The 22,294-nt window shown below is 50.6% G+C and overlaps 2 protein-coding genes across 8 annotated transcripts in view; one reads left to right on the forward strand and one right to left on the reverse strand.

Annotated features, from left to right (window-relative positions):
* Positions 1-2,175, forward strand: part of SCMH1 (Scm polycomb group protein homolog 1) — a 63,033-nt gene extending 60,858 nt beyond the window's left edge. For all 6 annotated transcript variants that reach the window (XM_065697794.1, XM_065697796.1, XM_065697797.1 and 3 more), the window contains one exon: positions 645-2,175. In XM_065697794.1, the coding sequence (XP_065553866.1) occupies positions 645-770 (126 nt within the window). In that variant the 3' untranslated portion in view covers positions 771-2,175. The remainder of the gene's footprint in view (positions 1-644) is intronic.
* Positions 2,176-3,142: 967 nt separating this feature from the next.
* Positions 3,143-21,111, reverse strand: CTPS1 (CTP synthase 1). 2 transcript variants are annotated; one of them, XM_065697801.1, is made up of 19 exons: positions 20,997-21,110; positions 20,528-20,706; positions 20,101-20,271; positions 19,294-19,394; positions 17,690-17,806; positions 16,211-16,294; positions 15,912-15,992; positions 14,107-14,258; positions 13,261-13,393; positions 12,125-12,213; positions 10,779-10,873; positions 10,226-10,288; positions 9,666-9,709; positions 8,665-8,761; positions 8,362-8,417; positions 8,181-8,277; positions 7,955-8,099; positions 6,484-6,573; positions 3,143-4,627 (listed from the first exon to the last, which is right to left on the reverse strand). In XM_065697801.1, coding segments are annotated over exons 2-19 (1,782 nt in total). In that variant the 5' UTR covers positions 20,694-20,706; positions 20,997-21,110; the 3' UTR covers positions 3,143-4,626. The 2 variants fall into 2 exon arrangements, with proteins under 2 accessions (XP_065553873.1, XP_065553872.1); XM_065697800.1 differs by lacking the exon at positions 3,143-4,627 and having other exon boundaries at positions 6,255-6,573; positions 20,997-21,111.
* Between the last annotated feature and the right edge of the window lie 1,183 nt (positions 21,112-22,294).

The raw sequence follows: 22,294 nt of genomic DNA on the forward strand, positions 1-22,294 counted from the left end.
ACCTCATGGCAAATTTATCCTGGCAAGAAACATGTTCCGAGTGGGATTCATTGAGTGCGCTGCTGCCGAGCTCCCCGGTTCCCTATAACAGGAGCCCCCCAAGGCTCTGGTTCGTAAAACAGCTGCAGACGTGGAGTTTGTACAATTCCAGCTGCATTTTGGCACCTCCGCATCCCGATTCCTCCTAACCCAGGCTCAAACCAGCCCCAGTTCTGCTGCTCCTGTTCAAGGGAGGCTTTCAGTGACCTCAAAGGGGGTTGCAGGGCTGGGGCTCGTAACTTCTGGCTCCAGTTACCGCACAACCCAGCTGCCCCATCCACATCCCCAGCTTCGTCAGGAATCCACCATGCAGGGAACAGAGCATCCCAGGGAACAGAGCATCCCAGGGCATCAGGCAGGAGACCTGGGAGCACTGCGGAGCGTTGGGCCCCGCTCATCTCAACTCCCTGCAGTGTCTGTTTTCCAGCCCTGTCCCCTCTGCTTGAGGGACGATGCTGCTCAGCCTGGGCACTGCAGCGGGACTGGGAGGTGAAGCCTCCTCGCACCTTAGGACCAGATGATGAATGCAACCATAGAACCCCAGCCTGGGCAGGGTTGGTGCTTACAGGGGTAGTCACAAGTGCTGTCGTTTCCCTTCCTTGCAGGAGATCGACGGGAAAGCCCTGCTCTTGCTGCGGAGTGACATGATGATGAAGTACATGGGGCTGAAGCTGGGCCCAGCCCTGAAGCTCACTTACCACATCGACAAGCTAAAGCAAGGCAAGTTCTGAGAGGACGCTTGGCAGGACGGACCCTGGAAGCTCCGCTCCTGGCCACCCGCACCCGCGCTCGCCTGCCCACAGGTACCGCATGCACACGCACCCATCAGCGCCGACGGACACCTCGCTGACAGCCTGGCCCCGCTGCAGGCTCCAGCCCGCCCTGTGCCAGCGGCAGGAGGCTGGAGCACAGCTGGCCCCAGGGCTTCGCTCCGGACCCGAGGCGTGGGCATCCTGTTGGAAGCAGAGGGTCTCATCCTGCTTCCCTGGGACGGAGCCGCGGCGCTGGGCAGAGCCCATGGGGACAGGGCTGTTGGCTGCCACCCCTCCGAGCCGCGCTGGGGCACCGGACTCTTCGTGCCACCCAACCTTGGCCCTGCGGCACCACGGCAAGCTCAGAGCAGCGACCACCTCCAGCCCCGTCTTCTACATCCAGGAGCCTCTCGCTTCCCTCAGCTCCATCCTTCCTCCCGCCGGGAACGCCGGGCAAGGGTCGAGACCTTCGTATTTATTTGTGACTGGGGCAGCCACGCAGCAGCACTGGGGGCGCTGGGTGAGCTGAGGAGCGAGGCTGGGCCTGGTGCACCGCGGCAGGGACGGGGCTGGGGCAGCCGGTGAGATGCTGCGGCGCTCACCTCCTCCTCCTCCTTTCCTCTTGTTCTTAAGTCAGGAGCTCTCTGTTCCCAGAGCTGAGGTGATTTTTGGACCCGGAGCTGAACTCGCAGCTCCCGGTGGTTTTCCCAGCTTCGTCTTCCCAGGGGCTCTCCCGCTCCACCGGTGTCAGCTCCGTCCCCGCTCAGCACAATGCAAGAGGCTGCTGAGCCTGGCAGGGCAGAGGCCCCGGGCGCCCTGTCCCTGCGGTGCTCTTCCTGCGAGGGCTTTGCAGGATGCTCCTGGCAGCCCCATGTATTTATTCCGATGGCACTTGAGCAGTGGCGCTGCCCCACGCGTGTCCCTGCGCCTGCAGAGGGGCATCGGAGCATCCACGGCCCGGCCGGGGTCGAGCTGGGCCCGGGGGGGTGCCCGCACGCTCAGCACACGCACGCATCCTTCTGCAGTGACCAAAGGGCTTCCCACAAGCACTTCCCTCTGCTCCAGGCTCCAGCTCCCCCATCCAGAGCAGCGCCTCGCACTGTTCCCTGCCGAGCCCGAGCGCCGCGGTGGTGAGTCCCGCTCCAGAATCCTGCCCTGGCGCAGGTTTACCCCTAAGGGGAAAAGCTGCAAAAAAAGAAGAAATCAAACAAAAAACAAAAAAAAACACCCCCAAAGTTCTAAAACAGCTTTTTCGGTGTATGGTGAGGGCTGCGCTGCGGCTCCTGCTGCTGCGGGGGCCCTCGGGCTCGCCCGCGGCTCAGCCAGTGCTTTCCTCTGCACTTATTTTACCTTGACTTGTTTATAAATAAAGGGATAACCAAGAGCTGCTCCCGCTGGGTGTGCATGCGCTGGTGGGAGCGCTCGGATGGGCCCTGGCACAGGGGAACACGGGGCACTGGGTGCTGCTCCAGGACAGACCCCCCCCCCCCCCCCCCACCATGGGGCTCTGGCCCTGCTCCTGCTGCCTGTGGGACTGCTGGGACAGAACCAGCTGAGAACACAGCACAAGGGATCTGGTGACCACCGCCAAGGGCTCCTTAGTGAGGACAGCAAAGTGCATTGCCAGCTTCTGACCCAGCCCTTGGACACCCCTCAGGCTCCTCCTGCCTCTCCAAAGCACTGCCTGTTGCTTGGTGCCGTCCCAAGCAGATGCTCTGGTTTTCCCCAGGAGCATCCCCATCGGCAGCACTGTGGGTGTCTGTAGCGCACCCATGGAGGGGCTCCAGTGCTACATGAACACAGGCACCTTCCCATTGCCCCATGGAGCCTTTTGGCATCGCCAGGCCCCAGTCTAGGAGCAGGGGTGTGGGCAGAGGTTTTCACAAGTCTTTGCTGCTGTTGGAGCTTGCAGGGGGGTGTCGGGGCAGGGCAGCCTCCAACTGGTGCACACACACCAGAGCCTTGGAGCAAGCTGCTCCAGTGGAAGGGGTCCCTGCCCGTGGCAGGGGCTGGAGCTGGAGGAGCTTTAAGCTCCCTTCCAACCCAAACCAGGCTGGGATTCTATTCTATGAAACCACCCAGCAACTCAGTTCAATTCCAAACTGTCCCTGTCCTGCCCTGCAGGAGCTGTGGGCTCAGTCCTGGCTCCCCAGCTCCCTCCACTGCTGGGGAAAGCAGAGGAGAAGCCCCATAAATTGAGCCAGACTGAATGAATGCCTGAACCTCACTGCACAAACACCTGACACTGGAGCCACTGAGTGTTACACTCCAGTATAACAGTGTTATACTCCACTATAACACTGGTACACTTCAGTCCCTTTCCTCCCCCCAAGCACCACCGGGAGCTCCTGGCTGGTTATTCATTTTATTACAAATAAGCACTGAAGGACTGAGGCGGTTGCACAGTTTTGGCCAAAACAACGACATTTCGGGAACAGAAAACACCCAAGTGTCATTGGTGAGCAGGAACGATGCCGCCGGGCGCAGGGAGCATCCCCCCTTGGCTCCTATGGAACTGTCACACACCAAGAACGCTCAGAGGGTCCCAGGCCAAAAGCAGCTTGAGTGTGTGCAGAAAGCAAGGACTAAAGCAGAGAGGCTGTGGAAGAGCTCCGCTGGGGTGAGACAGGGCAGGGGTTGGCATCAGACAGCACAGTTGAGAACGTACACCACTTGAGACACCTTCTGAACTAGCAAGGACCAAAACCTGCTGCTTACACTGCAGCAAGAGGCAGGGGGGACCCAAAGTGAGTGTGTTCCCCAGCGAGACGTGCAGAGCTGACCCCCTCGCGACACTGACCGCAGCACTGCGCACCGCAACGCGCTCCCTCGGGAACAGCGCTCGGCATTCCATAGGGAGCAGCCGCTGTGCTGTGGGAAAGAAGGCAACGGAAGGAAGGCTCCACTTCCAAAAACTGAAACAAAAAGCACCATGAACGGCTCAGTCCAAGGCAAACGGGAGCTGTTAAAGGCAGCATCTGAAAGCAGTTCACTTGTTTCTGTACCTCCCCCTTGATGCAAGGAGTTCAAGTGTCCCAGCCCAGAAGCAGCACCAGCGGTGCTGGCACTGCAGGGCCAACGGCAACGCCAGGTTCAGGCTTTCCTGACGTTGCTTTTGCTTTTTATTCCCCCCCACCCCACATGATCCAGGTTGGGTGCATCCCTGCAGTGACACATCACAGTTAGAGCTGAGCCAGGTGTTCCTGGACGCTTTACCTGGTTAAAAGTTCACTACTGGTAATGAATGCACCCAGACCACCAGTGCCAAATGGTTTGAAATGCTACTGAGAAGACAAAAACAACCAAAAAAGAACAAAACATCCCCCCAAAAGAGAAAGCCTGCAGAAAGCTGAGCAGCCCCATCCCCTGCAGCGCAGCACAGCTGCAGAAGAGAGCCCCCAAAATCTGGTGTCATCCAGATGATTCCACCAGTGCAATAAAGGTGCTGAGGGAGCAGAAAGGCTGGAGAAAGCAACAAACGTGCCAGCACCTGAGCCCCAAAGCACTGCCACTGTCACCATGCGCTGGGAAGAAGCAGCCAACTGTGTCCCCCCCAACACACCCAGCCCTGTACCCCACTTGGCTTTGTATCTCCAGGCTGGTGGGAGAGCAGGAAGCCAGGCGGTGCGTGTGCTGTGATGGGCTCTCTTCCAGGAACAAACAGAATCTACATAGAAAATAAAGGGCAGATGATTGGGGAAATAAAGGGTCAGGATTTCCTAATAAAACTTATAAACCCATAAGTTAAGGAAGCCCAAAGCTGAGAGTGTTCAAGCTATTGCTGTAATAACGCCTGGGAAATCAAGTGCAGACTCTTCTCTTCAGCACAGACACATCTGGGGAGAGAGAAAAGGAGCAGGAGTTACTGACAGGGAAGAGCAAGGGGCTGGAGCTGCACACGCAGCTGAGGGCACAGGCCTGAGGCCTTGAGAGCTCTGGTGAGGGGAGCTGCACAACCCTGCTCAGGGTGATGGAGCCAGATGCTAACGTGTCAGGGTCCTGTTCTGCCCTTGAGTCAAGGCCCACAGATGCTTGGCCTGACCAAGACTCATTCACACACCAACATACACCAAAGAGAAAGGTGACCAAGTTGGTCTTCTGTGATGGGCCACAGCACTGGTGGATAAGGGAAGAAAACTGACCTTGTCTGCCTGGACTTGTGCAAGGCATGAGACCCTGTCCTGGACAGCCTCCCTGTCTCTAACCTGGAGACATGGACATGACAGATCGATCACTCAGGGGATAAGGAATTAGCTGTTCGGAGACCAGTGACAAGTGGTGTCCCCTGCCAGAAGGGAGACTGAGATGAGCTCTTAGGCACAAGCTCTTCCCTGTGAGGGTGCTGAGGCGCTGGCACAGGGTGCCCAGAGAAGCTGTGGCTGCCCCATCCCTGGCAGTGCTCAAGGCCAGGTTGGACACAGGAGCTTGGAGCAAGCTGCTCCAGTGGAAGGGGTCCCTGCCCGGGGCAGGGGTTGGAGCTGGAGGAGCTTTAAGGTCCCTTCCAACACAAACCAGGCTGGGATTCTGTGAATTACCAATTGGTTCAGTTTTCTATAGATCTTTCCCTATCAGCCCTTGTGATCCCTGAGGACTGGCTGCAACACAGAGAGGGTATTTTCTGCCACATCTCTATACTCTTTAACACAGCAGCGCACTGAAGTCTATGTCTCACATGCATCACCCCAGAGAAATGTAACACATGGGACCTGACAACACTCCCCTCCTCAGGATAAAGGTGCCTGTCAGTTGTACAGGGGCACTATGGCAACATTAAGACCCCGAGGGAGAAAGCTCCTTTAAAAAATCACTGTTGGAATAAAACATAAATGAACCAATAGAGCACTGTGCAGCTAAGGACCGACTTCACACCCTTCCCAGCACTGCCCAGGGCTGCTACCAAGGAATCTTCCTTACAATGCAGCTATCGGGAGAGTTGAGCTGGACCATGTGCCACACATGCCAGTGTCACCTTCCCTACACTGGGGACAGCCACGCTGATACCAGCTGGACATCCTTGGTGGCACTGGGCAATAAAGCCCTGCTCTCCTTCTACATGTGTGTGCACAACTGCCAGGGCAGTGGGGAAAAGGCCACGATCTCCTACTGCACAAAGGGAGAACTCATGGAAGAATCAAGTCTGCCTTTCCTGGTGAGCCACAGGGCCAGGTTTTAGTGCCTTCCTCCACCACTGCGTCACATACATCCAGTTTCCACATCCACATAGCATCTGCAGCAGCTATTACCATCCAGAGCTCAAGCCCACTTGCTCAACAGAGGAACTCACCCTCTCAGGAGATGGGGAGAATGGCCAATTCAAAATCATTCCTTGGCAGAGGTGAGGGATTGCTCCCAAAACACTAAACTTTCTACATCCAAAGCTTGCTCAGCTTTGCCTCCACCTTCAGGCATGTGTACTCTATTTGTGCTTTTTAATGGATTTGAATTTAATCTCTATCTCCCACATGTATTTTTATACTTTATTATGTGTCAACTTGCTAAGGAAACACCCCCCACACACATCTGCTACCCAGACACACATCCCGCAGCACAGCTGGAACACGTGTGTGAGCATCAGCACTTCTCGTGGGGTGCCAATTTTCTACCACCTGATGTGAAATGTTCAGCTGCCAGGAGGCGGCTGGGCAAGGAAATGGTTTCCATAAGGAAAGACGCTGAGGTCATTCAAAGTTACCAGGAATCATCATGATTTACTGATGGGAACTTCAGCTCTGTTATCTCCAGGTCAGGTGAGCTGCTGCCACTTCTGTCACTGTAGGTGTCCCTGCAGAGATCAGAAAGATGTTGTTTTAGGGAGCACAGGATGCTGTTTGCTCCATCTGTTGCCAGCACAAGCTGCTGGTTGTTGTTCCTTCTGCTGTTCCCCAACACCTTGTCAGCAGAGAGGCCCCAGAGCTGCTCAAGCCGCAGCCTGTGTCACTGCAGGGAGCTCTGAGACAGAGGACTCAGCACTTGCCCCATGAACCCTCACCAGGTTCCTGTGGGCCCAGCTCCCATCCCCAGGTACACAGCCTGTGCCCCTGGTTTGGTGTCACACATAAACCACGTTACAGTACGAGACACCTCAGAACATGATGAGAGTTCCAAGGGCACAGGAGGAGGGGGGGTACAGGAAGAAGGGGGGTACAGGCTGGGCTATAAGACCCACCAGTGGTTTTAGATTATACACTAATTGTGAAGCCACGTGTGCCCACAGTCACAGAAGAGTCCAGGAGCAGAGAGACTACACTTAGGATGCTGCAGTACAGAGCAGACTTCAGCTCCTCTGCTCTACGGAGCCATTTCAAACTCAAAAGCAGGAAATTAAAATACCCCTCGAGCCTTGGAAGGCATCTTCCCACAGAAACTCTCTTCAAAGCAGATCAGTCAGAGCACAACTCCAGACATGGACACCGGAATTCCTGTGGTGCAGCTGCAGAGCAGCTCAACCCAGACAGGCCAATACTGTCCTTTTTGTATTGCTTTAGTTTAATATATTCAGTGCTACTTCTCTTCTGCACTTAGTTTGGGGGTTTTGGGTTAGAGCACGTCAGCGCTCCAGCTACACAAGCAAATCCTCCTCTGTGAGGAGGAAAATGGGTCACTACAAAGTGATATTTATTTGCTGCATCTTGCCACAACTGCTGAGCAGAACTGGAGGGTATTAGGGAGCAGCAGAAGGAAGTCAATGCACCATTAAGTCTACCCAAAACATCAGCTGCTCTGCACACTGAGGTAGAAGAAAGCTTAAGTCAGCAGGAAAAAAGAAGCTGCTCCACCAGGGCCCATTCCTTAAACCAGCAAGAGGAACAAGTTTCAACGATCAACCTGTCCCTACAACTCATACAAGGAATGTGGGGAAAACCCTTCCAGTCACCACAAGAGCAGACCCAGCTGCAGCTTCCCCAGACACTCCCAACTGACCACACAAGACCACGGAGTTACTCGCCCTGAAGATGGGACCTCACTGTGGGGCAGCTCTATGGCCCTACAGTCAATCTTACAATGCAAGACAAGAGCTTTCCAAGAAGGAATGGAAAGAAGAGGTGCTGCAAATACCCCTCTATACCCCACAGTAACTCAATGCCAAGAGGATTCTCTAGTTCATCTTGTAGGAAGCAGCACTGCCCTCTAAAAGGGCTGACTGGCATCTTCCTTCAACCTACCTGGGTGAGAGCCTGCAGCCCTTCTGCAGGTAATGTGTGAGTCTTCCTGCAGAGGCCAAGAGGAGGCCGAAGTAGGGAGGAGATGGCTTAATGGGTCTGGAGAGGAATTCAGGGTGATACTGAACACCAACGAAGAAAGGATGCTCTAGAGAAAGAAAGAGAAAACCTTCGTGTCAAGGCTTTCAAGCCTGTGACCTGCACCCAAACGAGTTGTTTAAGTGCTCACCTTCCAACTCAATCACTTCCATTCGCTCTCCCTCCTCATCCTGACCTACAAACTTCAAACCTTGCTCTTCGAAACACTTCTTCAGTTCTGGGTTGACCTAGAAGACCAGAAGGAAGAAACCCCATGATCTCTCATGTCTGGATTACACAGAAAAGCTCAGTATCTCTAGTAGCATTTTTACCTCAAACCTGTGTCTGTGTCTCTCCTCCAGGAAGTCATGATCTCCGTACAGCTTCCCTACACCAAAAGGAAAACATTTCTTAGAGCAGACGCCAAACAGTTTGCACAATGCCAAGTTCATATGAACAGCATCCATCAGGATCTGCCACTTCCAGAGGGACCAAGTTCACTGATCTCCATTTCACCACCAGAACAACCCCCCACTCACAGATGCTTTAACATTCCCAGGTCTCACTTCCCAAACCCACCCTACGTACATGCCATTCCCAGGAAACACTTCCAAAAGAGGTAAGAAATGCCTTACTCATGATTGAATTCTTGGTATGGAAGAGTGTCCTTCTCTTGCCAAGCCTCATGGTCCCACCCATTTGCCCAGGATTGTGTTCTGGCATGTCTATGACCTGCAAAAGGAATTCCAAGAGGGAAGTGAGAATGAGGAAGGAATGACAGTCCCAGGGAGTCTCTAGGATATTGAAGGGGGAAAACAGAACAACATCCATCCAGAAAACAGGCAAACCACCCTAAGGGACACTGTCCATCAAGGCAGACCAATAGGACTGCATTAGTCAGCTGAGCTATTCTAGTAAAGGCTGTGCACAACATCAGGAAGGTTTGTGGGTGTTCAGGAAGCTTTAGCAGAGGAAGTGGTGTCAGTCAAAGCCTACACAGGTCCCACACTAACCCTGTGCCATTTACTGAAGTACATGTTAAACAAAACCAAGCAGATTTACAGAGACAAAACCCCCACATCATCAGAATCACTTAAGAGTCTGATAAAGAACTTCATAAGCTGCTTTTTGAGAACTCTTTCCTTTCGAGTAGCTTTTTACACTATAAAAGAACCGGGCATTATGCTGGGGTCTGGAACAGACACAGAGGGCCTGCAGCCTGAGAAATGCAAGGTCAGAAATCCATCCACAGATGTTCCAAGGAATTCCTGTGTGTCTGTGTTGACTTCTGAGCTCATAATTAAACAGATATGCACTGGAATCCAGATACCACCAAATCTTTAGCATTTACTCTGTGAAATCAGCTTTCAAACTGCCCTTGAAGAATGTTTTCTCTCTTTGCTTTAAGAAAACGTCTGACTAAACATAAAAAACCTTAAAAAGATTAGTGTTTCACCTATAATAAGCATTACAATCTTCTTTGAAGATTACCACACAGGTAACTGGGCAAAGACATTTTCATTTCAGGTTAGTAAATGGTGGAAGACAGAAGCCACAAGACAGAATACTCCAAGCTCTTATCTGTAGAGAACTCAAGCCCAGAAAAGGTATTACAAGCAAGCTGCCATAAACTCACCACTGGATGAGCAGTTTTGGGGTCAAATTCTGTCGAGTTAGCATCTGCAAAGTAACATTCATCAATCAGAGCCACAAAGTCCCTCAGGCCATGAAATGCACTTACAGGACGTGCCCCAGGTACAGCTGCATCTCCTCCCCGCACCCGAGCAAACAGAAAGCTGTAGGTGCTGAGCAGCACTTGCCTGCACAGAGCTGCCAGCTGAGCCCCAGAGAGCAGTGGAGGGACCTCAGCAATTTCTGAGCCTGCCTAGCCCCTCATCGTAGGGCAACCAGTCCAGTGCCATGAGTGATGAAAGTGTGGGTCACTCAAGAAAAGCACACCTTCATAGCAATGTTCCAACATTACAAGCATGCCTTACTCCATTGACTTTTATGTGAACAGGGTAAGGAAATCATTCTTTTTCCTCTAAATTAGCAAAGGAGATGGGGAATTTTATAGGCCTAGGAAAAGACTAAATCTATCTACCAATGACAAACAAAGAATTGCAGGTTTTATAAATGACAGGTGTTACTCAAGCAAATAAATAACCAAAACCAGGGAGGGTTTTGTGCAGTTACCTTGCCACCCGAGAATACTGCGTGCAAACTCCACCACTGCCAGCTGCATTCCCAAACAAACTCCTGCAGAAAGAATGGAGAACACAGAGTTCAGGCCAAGGACCACTGAGCCCAAATCACCAAGCACATACACAGAGTCAAGTCAGAGGAAAACCTGGCTGAAACAAACCTCTGACTTGGATGTGGGGGTCTGTTCAGATAGATAGGATTTATTCCACACCACTCTGCTCACACAACATCCCCCATCTCTCCCCACATCCATTTCATTTAAGTGCAGTCATGTATTTCTTCATGCCAAGATCATCACAGCCTCCTCTGAAACCTCCTCTGAGACCCCAATCCCCTCATTACAGAGATTCCTTGTCATCCCAACCAACTCTGACCACAACAGAGCTAACTGCAGTCATCCAGTTAAGCTTAGCCTTAACTCAGCCAATTCTCTTCAAAACTGCACATTCTAGATACTGATTAGTAAAGCTCTTGCTGCAGACCAGTAAGGCCATTACTCAACCTCTTCCTTTATTTCTTCTCATGCATGGAACATGTTTCTCACCTAAGAAGGGTTTTTTCTGTTTTCTTGCCCAGGAAATGGCTTGAATTTTGCCTTCTGTCCCTCGAACACCAAATCCTCCAGGAACCAGAACTCCACTGCATGAGGATGAAAAGATTCTGGTCAATGGGGCTCAGCAGCCTGGTTTCCCCACCACGTACTCCCTCTCTCGCATAAAATCCTGGACTTGCAAGACTTCACTCCTGAAAAGAGCTTCCAAGCACCTCCATGGCAAGGCCTGCCTGCAGCACGGTTTCCATATGACTTTCCATGAGCTGCCACATAAAATGCCACAGAATTTTCAGGGAAACATCTTGTAAATGCAACTTTTACCTGCCCAGGAAATCCCAAATCCAGTGCAGGTTTCAGCACCAGAATGGGTCATGTTGCATGACTCTACAGCAAACATGGGCCAGCCAGGCCCCTGCTGAGGAAGCTGCTGGCTGCCGTGTCAGGTTGTCCTATCTGCAGACACAGGGAGCAGACAGAATGTAGGAGAACCTCCTACACTCTACAAGAGGTTCTTTGTTCTTCTGCCATCCCCAAAACCTGCTTCCCTAGGGGCTCACATGCCCCACTTGGTCTCATTTTCTGGGCTAACTCTTGGCAGTCCTCTGCATCCCAACACCTTTTCCCTTCTCACACCTTTTTCCTAAAGAACTTTATACCCCATTTACATCTTCCATCCTCTCTCTTTGGCTTTAATAGCCTTTACCAGTACTTACCCTTTCCCCCTATTTGCTCTCACCCTGTTTACCCACTAAGTTTGTGCACATTCTCACCTGCATGATCACAGAATCCCCAGACTGGTTTGTGTTGGAAGGGACCTTAAAGCTCATCCAGCTCCAACCCCTGCCATGGACAGGGACCCCTTCCACTGGAGCAGCTTCCTCCAAGCCCCTGTGTCCAACCTGGCCTTGAGCACTGCCAGGGATGGGGCAGCCACAGCTTCTCTGGGCACCCTGTGCCAGCGCCTCAGCACCCTCACAGGTAAGCATTCCTTCCTAAGATCTAATTCAAACCTGCCCTCTGTCAGGTTAACACCATTCCCCCTCATCCTATCACCATTTGCTCCTTTAAAAAGTCCCTCTCCAGCTTTCTTGTCAGCCCCTTTAGGCACTGGAAGGGCCACTGCTGCCTTTCACAAATTCCCTCACTTATTCAATAACTCTCTATGTTACATCTGATCCTGTGATTCACTGAGAGGTATGTGGGGCAATGTCAGAGTGTGCTGACACACACACACGGGGAAAACAGCATCCAGTGAGGCTCGTAATTCCAAACCTTATCCAGAGCAGCAAGTTTACCAGACATGCTCCAAAGAAATGGGCAGAGCTTAAGAGTCTTACTCAGCACTGCATAGCTTATGCCATGCTTCATGGTAGCGGACAGGTTCCTCCCGCAGAGTATCCGGCTCCAAGTCAGCAGAGTCAATATACTAGAAAGAGATCCATAAAAGGGTGATGAGATGCTGCCACAAGAGTGCAGAGGGTCTCCTTAATGCTCATTCAAAATATAGAATCATGGAATCAACCAGGTTGGGAAAGACCTTTAAGATCATCAAGTCCAACCATAGCTCTGGATTTGTTTCCTACTTCATACTTGCTTATTGTTTTCTGGGCTGATTTCCTGCCTGCTTTCTGCCACCACCCTGCTCCCAGTACACAAACAGCAGCTGTGGGGTTTCTGTCTTCCCCTCCCTGCAGCTCTGCTCTGACATGAAGTCCATGAGCCCCAGACTCACTGAATGTGAAGTCTTAATGGGGCACAGTGAGATGGGACCACTGAAGTACAAATATAGGGATGCCTGGCAGATGGACTGTATCACACTCCCACCGACCTGCCAAGGCAAGCACCATGTGCTTACCATGGTGGAAGCAACCACCGGCTGGCTGTACATTGCCAGGGATGGAGGATTTACCGCTTCTCTGGGCACCCTGTGCCAGCACCTCAGCACCCTCACAGGGAACAGCTTCTGCCTTATATCTAACCTGAACTTCCCCTGTTTCAGTTTAAACCCTCACCCCTTGTCCAGGATGAACAGCCCCCATGTTCTCAGCCCGTCTTCATACAGGAGGTGCTCAAATCCCTGATCATCTTCATGGCCTCCTCTGGACTGGCTCCAGCAGCTCCATGTCCTTCTTATACTGGGGACACCAGAACTGCACACAGTGCTGCAAGTGGGGTCTCACAAGAGCAGAACAGAGAGGCAGGATCACCTCCTTCAACCTGCTGCTCATGCTCCTTTTCATGCAGCCCAGTCAACACAAACACCTATTCTATCTCACAGGATGCTTTGCTTTGAAGCTGGTTTATGCTCAGCCATAGATGTCTGATGCTGTAATCCACAGACTATTTTACAGTTCACTGCCTGAATCAACTCTCCTTTTCTGTCTGTGGGTTTGTGAAGAGCTCAGTTAAGATGGAAAGCACTGCAGGTGGAAGGAAAGGGGCAGATTTGTTACACACACACACCCAGCCTTACCTTAATGTCAAGTTTGTGGTTGATGGCCAGTGCAGAATGCTCCAGTGCTTTAATGACAGATGCATAGGAGTCTGAAAACTTGGTGTATTTGCCAACAAGAGCAATGGAACACGTCTCAAGGAGGCGGTCATATCTACACAAAACCAGAACACAGGGTTATTTCATCATCAACAGGAAACGGGGCCAAGAATCACTTGCATTCTAGTCAAGCTTTTCAAGTAACATAAACAGTTGGGCTCTTGAAAGTCTGGTCAAGCAGAGAGATGATGGCTTTAGAAGAGGTGACCTTTTACAAGAATTATGACTGAAAAACTTCAAAGCAAGATTAAAAGAAGGAAAAAACAACACTGACAGAGAAAAATAGTTGCAGAAAGTCATGTATAAATTAACTCATCTCTTCTTGTGCTGCAAAGCTATTCTGAGTAGATCCAAACTGTCCTTCCAGAAAGTTGTATCAGATTGAAAGTCTGCAGCGAATTCTTAGGAGAGAGAATCAAAGCACCACTCTGCATATGGTTATACCACACAGCATCTCCTTACACAGTGTTCAAGGCCAGGTTGGACGGGACTTGGAGCAACCTGCTCTAGTGGAAAGTGTCCCTGCCCATGGCAGGGGGTTGGAACTGGATGAGCTGCTGGGATTGTACGATTCTCATACTGAAGATGTTCTTTTTTCTAGTTAAATCGTATGAAGAAAAACAATTTTTTGCAGTGGAAGAAAGAAACAAATTTGAGCACTAAGTACACATGAGGAATACAAAGCAACACTCAACGCCTAATAACCTACAACCAAGAAGGGAAACTAATCCAGAGTCTGAACTCACAGTATGCCCAGTTGCAGCTCACCTGTCAGCCATCTCCTTCCACTTCATGAGCATCCTCCTGGGCTGCCTCTCAATGGGAAGGTCAAGCCTGTGTCTGAAGTAGTCCACGACTCCCTGCTCCTCTAACAACAGAGGAACCCGGTAGATAGAAGAGACATCATGAACACAGATGACCTGTTCAGAAAATGGAGTGTCATTAAAACAGATCTAAGTGCCTAGGCAATTATTGTTAGAAAGGTTATCAGAGACCTTTTGTCTCGAGCAGACCACCATCTGATCATCTAGACTTCCAGGAAATAACATGTTGAGTAACATAACATATGAATCGCTTATTGCTAGTTTCCATATACTTGGAAAGGTCATCCTTCAATGCTTCCCAGGTATTCCTGCTCACTGCAGCTCCTTAGGAAGGGCTTTTACACATAACCCAGCAGTAAGAAAGTCAGCTGCTCTGCACATTATGCAAGCACACAGCAAAGTTCAAAGCATGCTTCAAAGAGCCTTCTGCTGTGATAGAGCCTTCCTGGTAATCCAAATTGCAACTACAGTTAAACTGCCCATGAGCCCAGTTTCCCCACCTCCCACCACTGTTGACTCTCAGTTCGATTAAAGCCCAGGAAAATCTGTGATCTTACCACAGCAATAAATTTTACAGGGCATCCTTCATCAAACTTAGGATTAAACAACTAAGAATTCTGTGGCCAATGAGGAATATCTGCACCAACAGTTCTAGTTCACTGAAACAGGCTTTCTCAGAAAAGGAAAGACAGCTCTGGACAACTGTCTCCTGTCCATCAGGAACCAGACTGTACTTTAAGGATCAAAAATACACTGGCACAACTATTTTTAAACCCTTGTTTCTCCTGACTCAAATGAAAGCAGAGTTCAATCAGTAAAACCCTTCAGGCTGCAAGTTTTCCTCCTTTACAGTCAACAGCATCTACTTCTTGATCCAAACGCAGCTGCAGAGAAACAACTACATGAAACTGTATCAAACTTTCAGGAAAGTGCTTGACGAAAGAGTCTTCCTTCCAGTTCCTGGCCAGCAATGCTGACACGGCAATGCTATTGCCAGGTAATTCTGAATGTAACACTCGAAACTCCAAGAGACTCAGTCTGATCTCATGGTAGAGGAAATTATGACTTGCCAGAGCCTGGAATTGTGAAGTTATGCTCAGTCTTTCCCAAACCCATCAATGTTTTCAAGCTCCAGCTGCACTGGAAAGCACTAGTATTTAGCCTCCAGACTCTTTTTCAAGGTCTTCCTCAGACTGTGCTATGCAGAGTGGTCTCACTATAAAAAGACTCATGCTAACATGGAATTACTGCCTACCACCCAACACTGAAGCAATGCTTCTCTCCAACATCACTTCAACTGCTCTGTGCAACCTCTCCTCGTGAAAATGGGCAGAAAAATAGTATCATGAAAAGAGCCATGTATGAAAGACATTTGTGTGTCCTTTAAGCCTCATTTTAAGCAACTACTCTTTGGCCTCTAAATCCTGACAAATCTCATTCTTCTGTATTCACGGAAGGAATGTGGAAGGATAACTAAGGTCAAAAACAACTATTCAGAACATATTTCAGATTCCAGAGAGGTCTCTACGTCTGTGCTAACTACCTTCTAAGGAAACCTGGGTGCTGGCATAAAAAGGACTCTTTTTCCAACAGTTCCATGCGTAAGGAATGTAGGCAAGACAAAGTAGGAAATGAATTATGCAGCTTACAAAAGACACAGCTAGAACGCAAGTTCAGATACAACTCCACTCAGCATTTGACAAACAGCTACAATATTTATTGCAAGGAAGTGCAGACAGCAATCTTTACCTGCTCTGGTTCAACATGACAGAACATGGAAATCTTTTCTTTTACTGAGGTATCCAAAGGAGTGGAGCACCTGCAAACAATCTAAGAGAACAGCAACGTCAAGGTTGTGAAGCAAAACTCGAACATTCCTGGAACAAACCTCTAAAGCAGCTGTCAGGGAAAAAAACCCAACTTAGTTACTTCTACTTGTTTATTCTCAACATAAAGAAGCTCTCAACTTCAGCATTATTTACTCTAGGATGCTGTTGCAACATGCCAGTACTGCAGTTTTAAACCCAAAGCCATACATCAAACCTTACCAGATCTGGTGAGAGACCAAGACCTCTGAGTTCACGAACACTGTTTTGGGTAGGTTTAGTCTTCTGCTCTCCTGTAGAGCTTGGCTGGTCAGAGAAGAGCAGAAGTTGGTAGGTCAAATTAGGATGATACATAGCAATGATTCATCAGAATTAGGATTCTCCACCCAATTCATTTTGTAAAAGCTTTAACCCTGTTCTCACACAATTCACATGAACTTTAATCACCATCATTTTCATCTCAATGACTGAAAGCAATGAGCAGAGACCAGGGTTCAAGTCTGGACAGTAAGCAGGTATGTGTTACAGTGAGGGAAAGAGAGAACAGAGAAGGTTTTTATCCACAGCTCCCTCCAAATACCTAATATTTTATATTTCTATTTTTTCCCTCAAATCACCTGGCCTGGACAGAGAGGGAAACAAGAGAGAGAGAGAAGAAGAGAACAGAGACTGATCTGCACTCTAGTAACCATCAAGTTGCTCTATCAGCTGCAGTTCCAGCCAAGGAAGACATGTGCTCTCCAGGTACCTTTAACATAGCCATGGAAGAGATTTTTTCAGCAGAGATTCCTGCAGCAAAGATCTTTTTGTTTGATTAAGGATATAAATTGTCTCCAAAATCATAGCAGATAAGACAGATGAGGTTCTGTCAGTCATTATATGGCATAAAATGCTTTCATATGCTTTTGATATTAACTGGATTTCACCCCATTTGCTTGGCACATAAGGATATTCTGATTTTCTTTGTGATGCCTGATTAACTGATTCTTATCATAGCACTGCTCCTTAGCTGAATCTCTGAACCAAAAGCAATATCCACTCTGACTGGAATGGCTTTACATGGCAGTCAGATGTGAGAGTCTATGAAATGACTATTAAAGATCAAAACACACATTAAAAACATTGTCTAGGGAAAAGAAAAAAAACACAACAGATTATGTTTCAAAGCACAGTATTATGTTTGGAAATTACAAAAGTAACCCAACCTATTTCATGAACTACAGTTAATGTAAATCTTGGGGTGAGAGAAACACACAGCAAGAGAATAAAGAACTCCAGGAACAGCTTGGGATGGGTTTTTGTTGATAAGGCCAAATGATTGTCAGGTCTGGCTGCATCCCTGAACTTTCCATGAGCTGTGCAGAAATGAAAGGCTACACAAATGAAGGGAAAGGGAAACTTTTCAGCTCTAGAAAGCAGGTTTACCTGCACAAGCTAGGAGACAATTCCACAGCAAAAAACAGCAGTTAAAGATGCAAAATTGCATTTGCTGCAACTCCCAGGTACTTATTACACACTTTGAAAGGTTTCTGTTCACTTCTTATAAAGCTTTTTAAATTCTCTGCACTTCTTCCAGATGTTTTTATATACAGAACTACAAATATGACAGTGCTACAGATACAGCATTTCAAAAACACATATTTAGAAAGCAAGGTTCGGACTGGGGAAGCCTCTGAGCACCAAAACCTTTTGAGTCCTTACCTGGGGAACCAGACTGACATGAATGTTACAGAAATTCTCTCTTTTGGCTTTGAACTGGAACTGGCGGAAAGCTTCAATGAAGGGCATGCTCTCAATATCACCCACAGTCCCACCAAGCTGACAGAGACAAAGCATTGCAAGTTAGTACCAAAACAGCCCCCAGTGAATTTGTACACTACAACATACATGTAGGAATAGGACAAAAGGCTTTAACCTGCCAGAGGGCAGACTGAGATGAGCTCTTAGGCAGAAGCTCTTCCCTGTGAGGGTGCTGAGGCGCTGGCACAGGGTGCCCAGAGAACCTGTGGCTGCCCCATCCCTTGCAGTGCTCAAGGCCAGGTTGGACACAGGGGCTTGGAGCAAGCTGCTCTAGTGGAAGGTGTCCTTGCCTGTGGCAGGGGGTTGGAACTGGATGAGCTTCAAGGTCACTTCAACCCAAATCATTCTAGGATTCATATGATTCTATGACACATAAAAGGACACTAAAACATCTCTCCTGCACCTCCCTCCAATTCCCTCAAGAAGCATCAACACCATTACAAAAAGCATGAGGAGTTGCCAGCTCTATGTACAACTTCCACAGCCTCCCATCTAGCCCAACTACTATTTTACCTTCATGAGTTCCAAAAAAAAGAATCAAAAAGCCACAAGAAACACAACTTCCCACCCGGGCAGCCCTCTCCAGGGACACTGGCTTTACCCCTATTCTCTTTTCAGGGAAAAGATTGAAATGTTAAAATTATCATTTCTGAACATCAAGTGAGAAACAAAATTTCTGTTAAGTTTTAGTAACTCTCCAGGGTAGTTGTGGACAGATGCAGGAACAGAGACAAGGCATCCTCTGGAGCACGGACAGCCTCTCTGCTGTCAGATTGTGCTTCCAAGGTAATCCAGGATGCAGGCTTGTGAGTTCTGGAACAGAAACTGGCACTCAGGCTCCATGAAGTCTAAGTCAGCATGACCTGGGCACTCTGACAAGCTCTCTCTCTCCTGCATTAGTACATCTCACCAGCCAGCTCAGCATTCTCGAGAGCCTTCACCCTCCTCCTCTGCCTCCTCCAGCAGTAGTAGTAGTAGCAGTAGTAACAGCAGTAGTAGCAGTAGTAGTCCCATACAGCACACAGGACACTGCACAGGGTTTGTCACCACTAAGTTGTGCCTTTCCCTTTTCTAGGTCCATACTTGCACTAGTGGCTCCAAGGCTCCCTTTACTGTTTCCTGGGGGTGATTTTCCTATCCCCCACTCTCCTCAAACCACCAGGGAAGGAGAGGGCACAGCATGATCAACTCAGACTTTGGCATACAAAGTTACAAGAGCTAAAATTCACCCTACAGACTAATGCACATTACACTAGAGAGCAAAGCACCTAATAACTGTCCAAGACCTAAGTCTTTCTGTGTGCAGATTCAGGCAGAGAGCATGAATTAGCTGAATAACTGAATAAGCTGAATTAGCTGAAGATAAGCTGAATTAGCTGAAGATTAGCTGAATAAGTGAAGGTAACAAGAAAGATTTTTAACCAACTCAACAACAAGCAGAGTTGAACGTCCAGGTCAGTTTACTCCATACAAGAAGCTAAAAATACTTTTTAAGAGCTACAAACCTCAATCACACAAACTTGGGGTTCAACGCCATCTTCATCCACAGGAATCCGTGCCTGCCTCATGACCCATTCTTGTATTGCATCTGTGATGTGGGGAACAACTGGAAAAGAAACCCAGGCAGGGTTAAAGCCACAACCCACACACACTTCTCCCTCTAGCTCATTAAAGAGCACATAACTAACCAGTGCTCCCCATGTGACTTGAGCAGGGATTTGTCTCTTTAAAGAACGATGCGTTTTTGCAGTGCTTATTCTTGGCTGTGATGTTCAAGCAGTGCCTTGGCAGACAATGTAACCCTGCCTCAGTTTAAACACACATAAACATTTCCCATAAGATGGAAGATCTGTGTACAAACAGTTCTTTGCTCTGAACAGAGAGTTTCAAACTGTCCTTATCCAAACCAGCTGCGGAGAATGCTTAAAAAGGGAAGGGACTGACGTGACCCACCAAGATCCTCTGGGTTTCCTAATGCCACGATAGTTACCAAAAGCAATAACCATTTTAACCAGCAACCAAACAAAGCAGAGCTGTATCAGCCTGAAGTCTGTTCGCATTTAGCATTGGCTACAAGGCCAGTGTACAGGCATTATGTTACGGAGCACTGGGAAGGTCTGAGGGGCTCCCAGGTGCCCTGGCTCAGTACGGCACACACCAGCAGACCTGCACTACTGCATCTTCAACTTCCTCTTCTAAAAAACAACCCGAAACCATTACCAGGACATACCAAAGACCTCAAGATGTAACGCAAAACCAGGACAGAAACGCAGGATATATTTCTAAGCCCCGGAAATGAAGCTTCACATCACCTTGGACAGTTTTGCCAAGATAGTCTCCCTTCCTCTCCTTGTTGATGACATACTGGTAGATCTTCCCGGTGGTCAGATTGTTGTCTTTGGTGAGCCGGATGTCGAGGAAGCGCTCATAGTTACCCAGGTCCAGGTCCACTTCCCCTCCATCATCCAGCACAAACACCTCCCCTGCAGCACAAAGGCACAGGCACACATGTCAGAGGGAAACTGGTCAACGCCAGCAACTCACTGGGTTTGCCTGTGAGGAGTTCAGTGTAAGAAAACACCTCCTTTGGTTGATACAGCGAGCTGAGGAGCGGCTGTAACAAAGGGGACGGCTCCATTGAGGCCTGCAGGGCCCCGCTCCTCCACCACACACCGGAGGTGGCTCCTGCCAGGCCAGGCCAGGCCCCCACCCGCACTGCCCGGCGCTCGCGGCACCCACCATGCTCGTAGGGGGAGAAGGTGCCCGCGTCGATGTTGATGTAAGGGTCGATCTTGATGGAGGTGACATGCAGCCCGCAGGACTTGAGGATGGTGCCGATGCTGCTGGCGATGATCCCCTTGCCGATGCCCGAGATCACGCCGCCCGTCACCAGGATGTACTTCATCGGCCTCGCTGCCCTACAGACGACACCGACATCGACATCGACACCGACATCGACATCGACACCGACATCGGCATCGGCATCGGCATCGGCATCGGCATCGGCACCGGCACCGGCACCGGCTCCGCCTCAGCGAGGGCTCCGCCGTCAGCGCCCGCCCCCGCCATCCCTGTCAGCGCCGTTCCCGCTCTTTCCCCCCGCTAGTTCATCACCCCCCCCCTCCACGATCCCCCCCCCCCCCCGAGGGCTCCGCGTGGTCCCGCCCACCCCCCCCCGCCCCGCTCCCCACATGGTGCCGCCCCTCACCTGGGCCCGCCGTGCTGGGGGGGGGGGGGGGGGGGGCGGTTCGTGGCACGCGCCGCGCGGGTGCCGGCCGGCTCGGCGGGGAGCGCGGGAGGCCGGAGCAGGCGCAGGTCGCGGCTCGGCGCAGGCGCAGTTGAAAGGAGGCGGGAACGGCGCCGCCATCGCCCCGCCCCGCCCGTCCCTCAGGGGGCTCCGGTGCTGAGGGGAGCGCAGGGTCCTGCGGGGTCAGCGCGGTGAGGGCGGCCCCAGGAGGAGGACTTGGGGTGCTGGGCAATGAGAAGCTCCCCATGAGCCGGCTCTTGAGCCCAGAGCCCCCCCGTGTGCTGGGTGCACCCACACAGCGAGAGCAGCAGCTCAGGGAGAGGATCCTGCCCCTCGGCTGCGCTCTGGGGAGACCCCCCTGCAGCCCTGCTCCAGCTCTGGGGCAGCAGCACTGCTGGAGCGAGGCCAGAGGAGGCCATGGGGATGCTGGAGCAGCTCTGCATTGAGGAACAATAGGAGCAGGGCGAGAAAATCTCCTTCCACGAGTGGGGTCCGTTGCCCCCTCCACACAGCAGCACGTTCCCCTCGTGTCCGCGGTACAGCTCCTTCCGTTCCCGTGTGCAGGATTAATGCACTTGTGCTGAGAACGTGGGCAGGTTTTCACCGAAGTGCAAGGCGATGCCGCCTGTAACCCCGGGTAACGAAGGGCTTTGGGCAGGTCCTGCAGAAGGTGTCATACACCGGAGGACCGAGGGGTGTGTAAGGAAGATGCGTGGTCCTGCGGTGGCTCTCGGCCTCTGGCCTTGCCCAGCAGCGCCTGCTCGGTGTCATCCCCAGCAATGACCAGCAGATGGTGGAATTAAACAGCACAACAGGAGCCTCTTCGCTAACACAGGGACGCGGGGACACACGTGGGGACCATCAAGAGGACCACGACTGGAGCATCACATGCGCCCTGTGCGTTAGGAGGCATTAGGCAGCGTCTTCTGGGTCAGTCCCCACGGTAGCATCACAAACAAGCTACCCCTTATCCTGGGACTGAGGAATTGTGACCCTCCCTGGTAGGTTTGGATTCTTCCAGCCAAAGTTTCCGCAGGGGCTGCAGGAGGAATGCTGCTCACCCCCTCGGAATGGTGGCTGGTTCATGAGCAAGCTGCAGTGAGAAGCAAAGGAAGAGAACCTGTTCTAAGGCAACCCCCTGTGGCTGAAGGGGAGCTTCTGGCTCAGCAGCAGACCCAGGAAGCTCTATTTTGTTACACAGGTGTCAAAAACTGTCAATGCATGGAGTGTATTCCCTGAGCACCGGGGTGGACCAGGCA

Source organism: Lathamus discolor, chromosome 18, assembly GCF_037157495.1.
Source record: "Lathamus discolor isolate bLatDis1 chromosome 18, bLatDis1.hap1, whole genome shotgun sequence".
Lineage (NCBI taxonomy): Eukaryota > Metazoa > Chordata > Aves > Psittaciformes > Psittacidae > Lathamus > Lathamus discolor.

Bases quoted from the DNA above. Each gene is read 5' to 3' on its own strand.
- CTPS1 (XM_065697800.1), bottom strand. From the start codon at position 20,693: ATGAAGTACATCCTGGTGACGGGCGGCGTGATCTCGGGCATCGGCAAG. The intron at 17,807-19,293 runs GTTTGTAGCTCT...TGTCTCTGTCAG, and splicing joins CCCAAGTTTGTGTGATTGAG to CTTGGTGGGACTGTGGGTGA. The intron at 9,710-10,225 runs GTAACTGCACAA...GTTACTTTGCAG, and splicing joins CAGTATTCTCGGGTGGCAAG to ATGCTAACTCGACAGAATTT.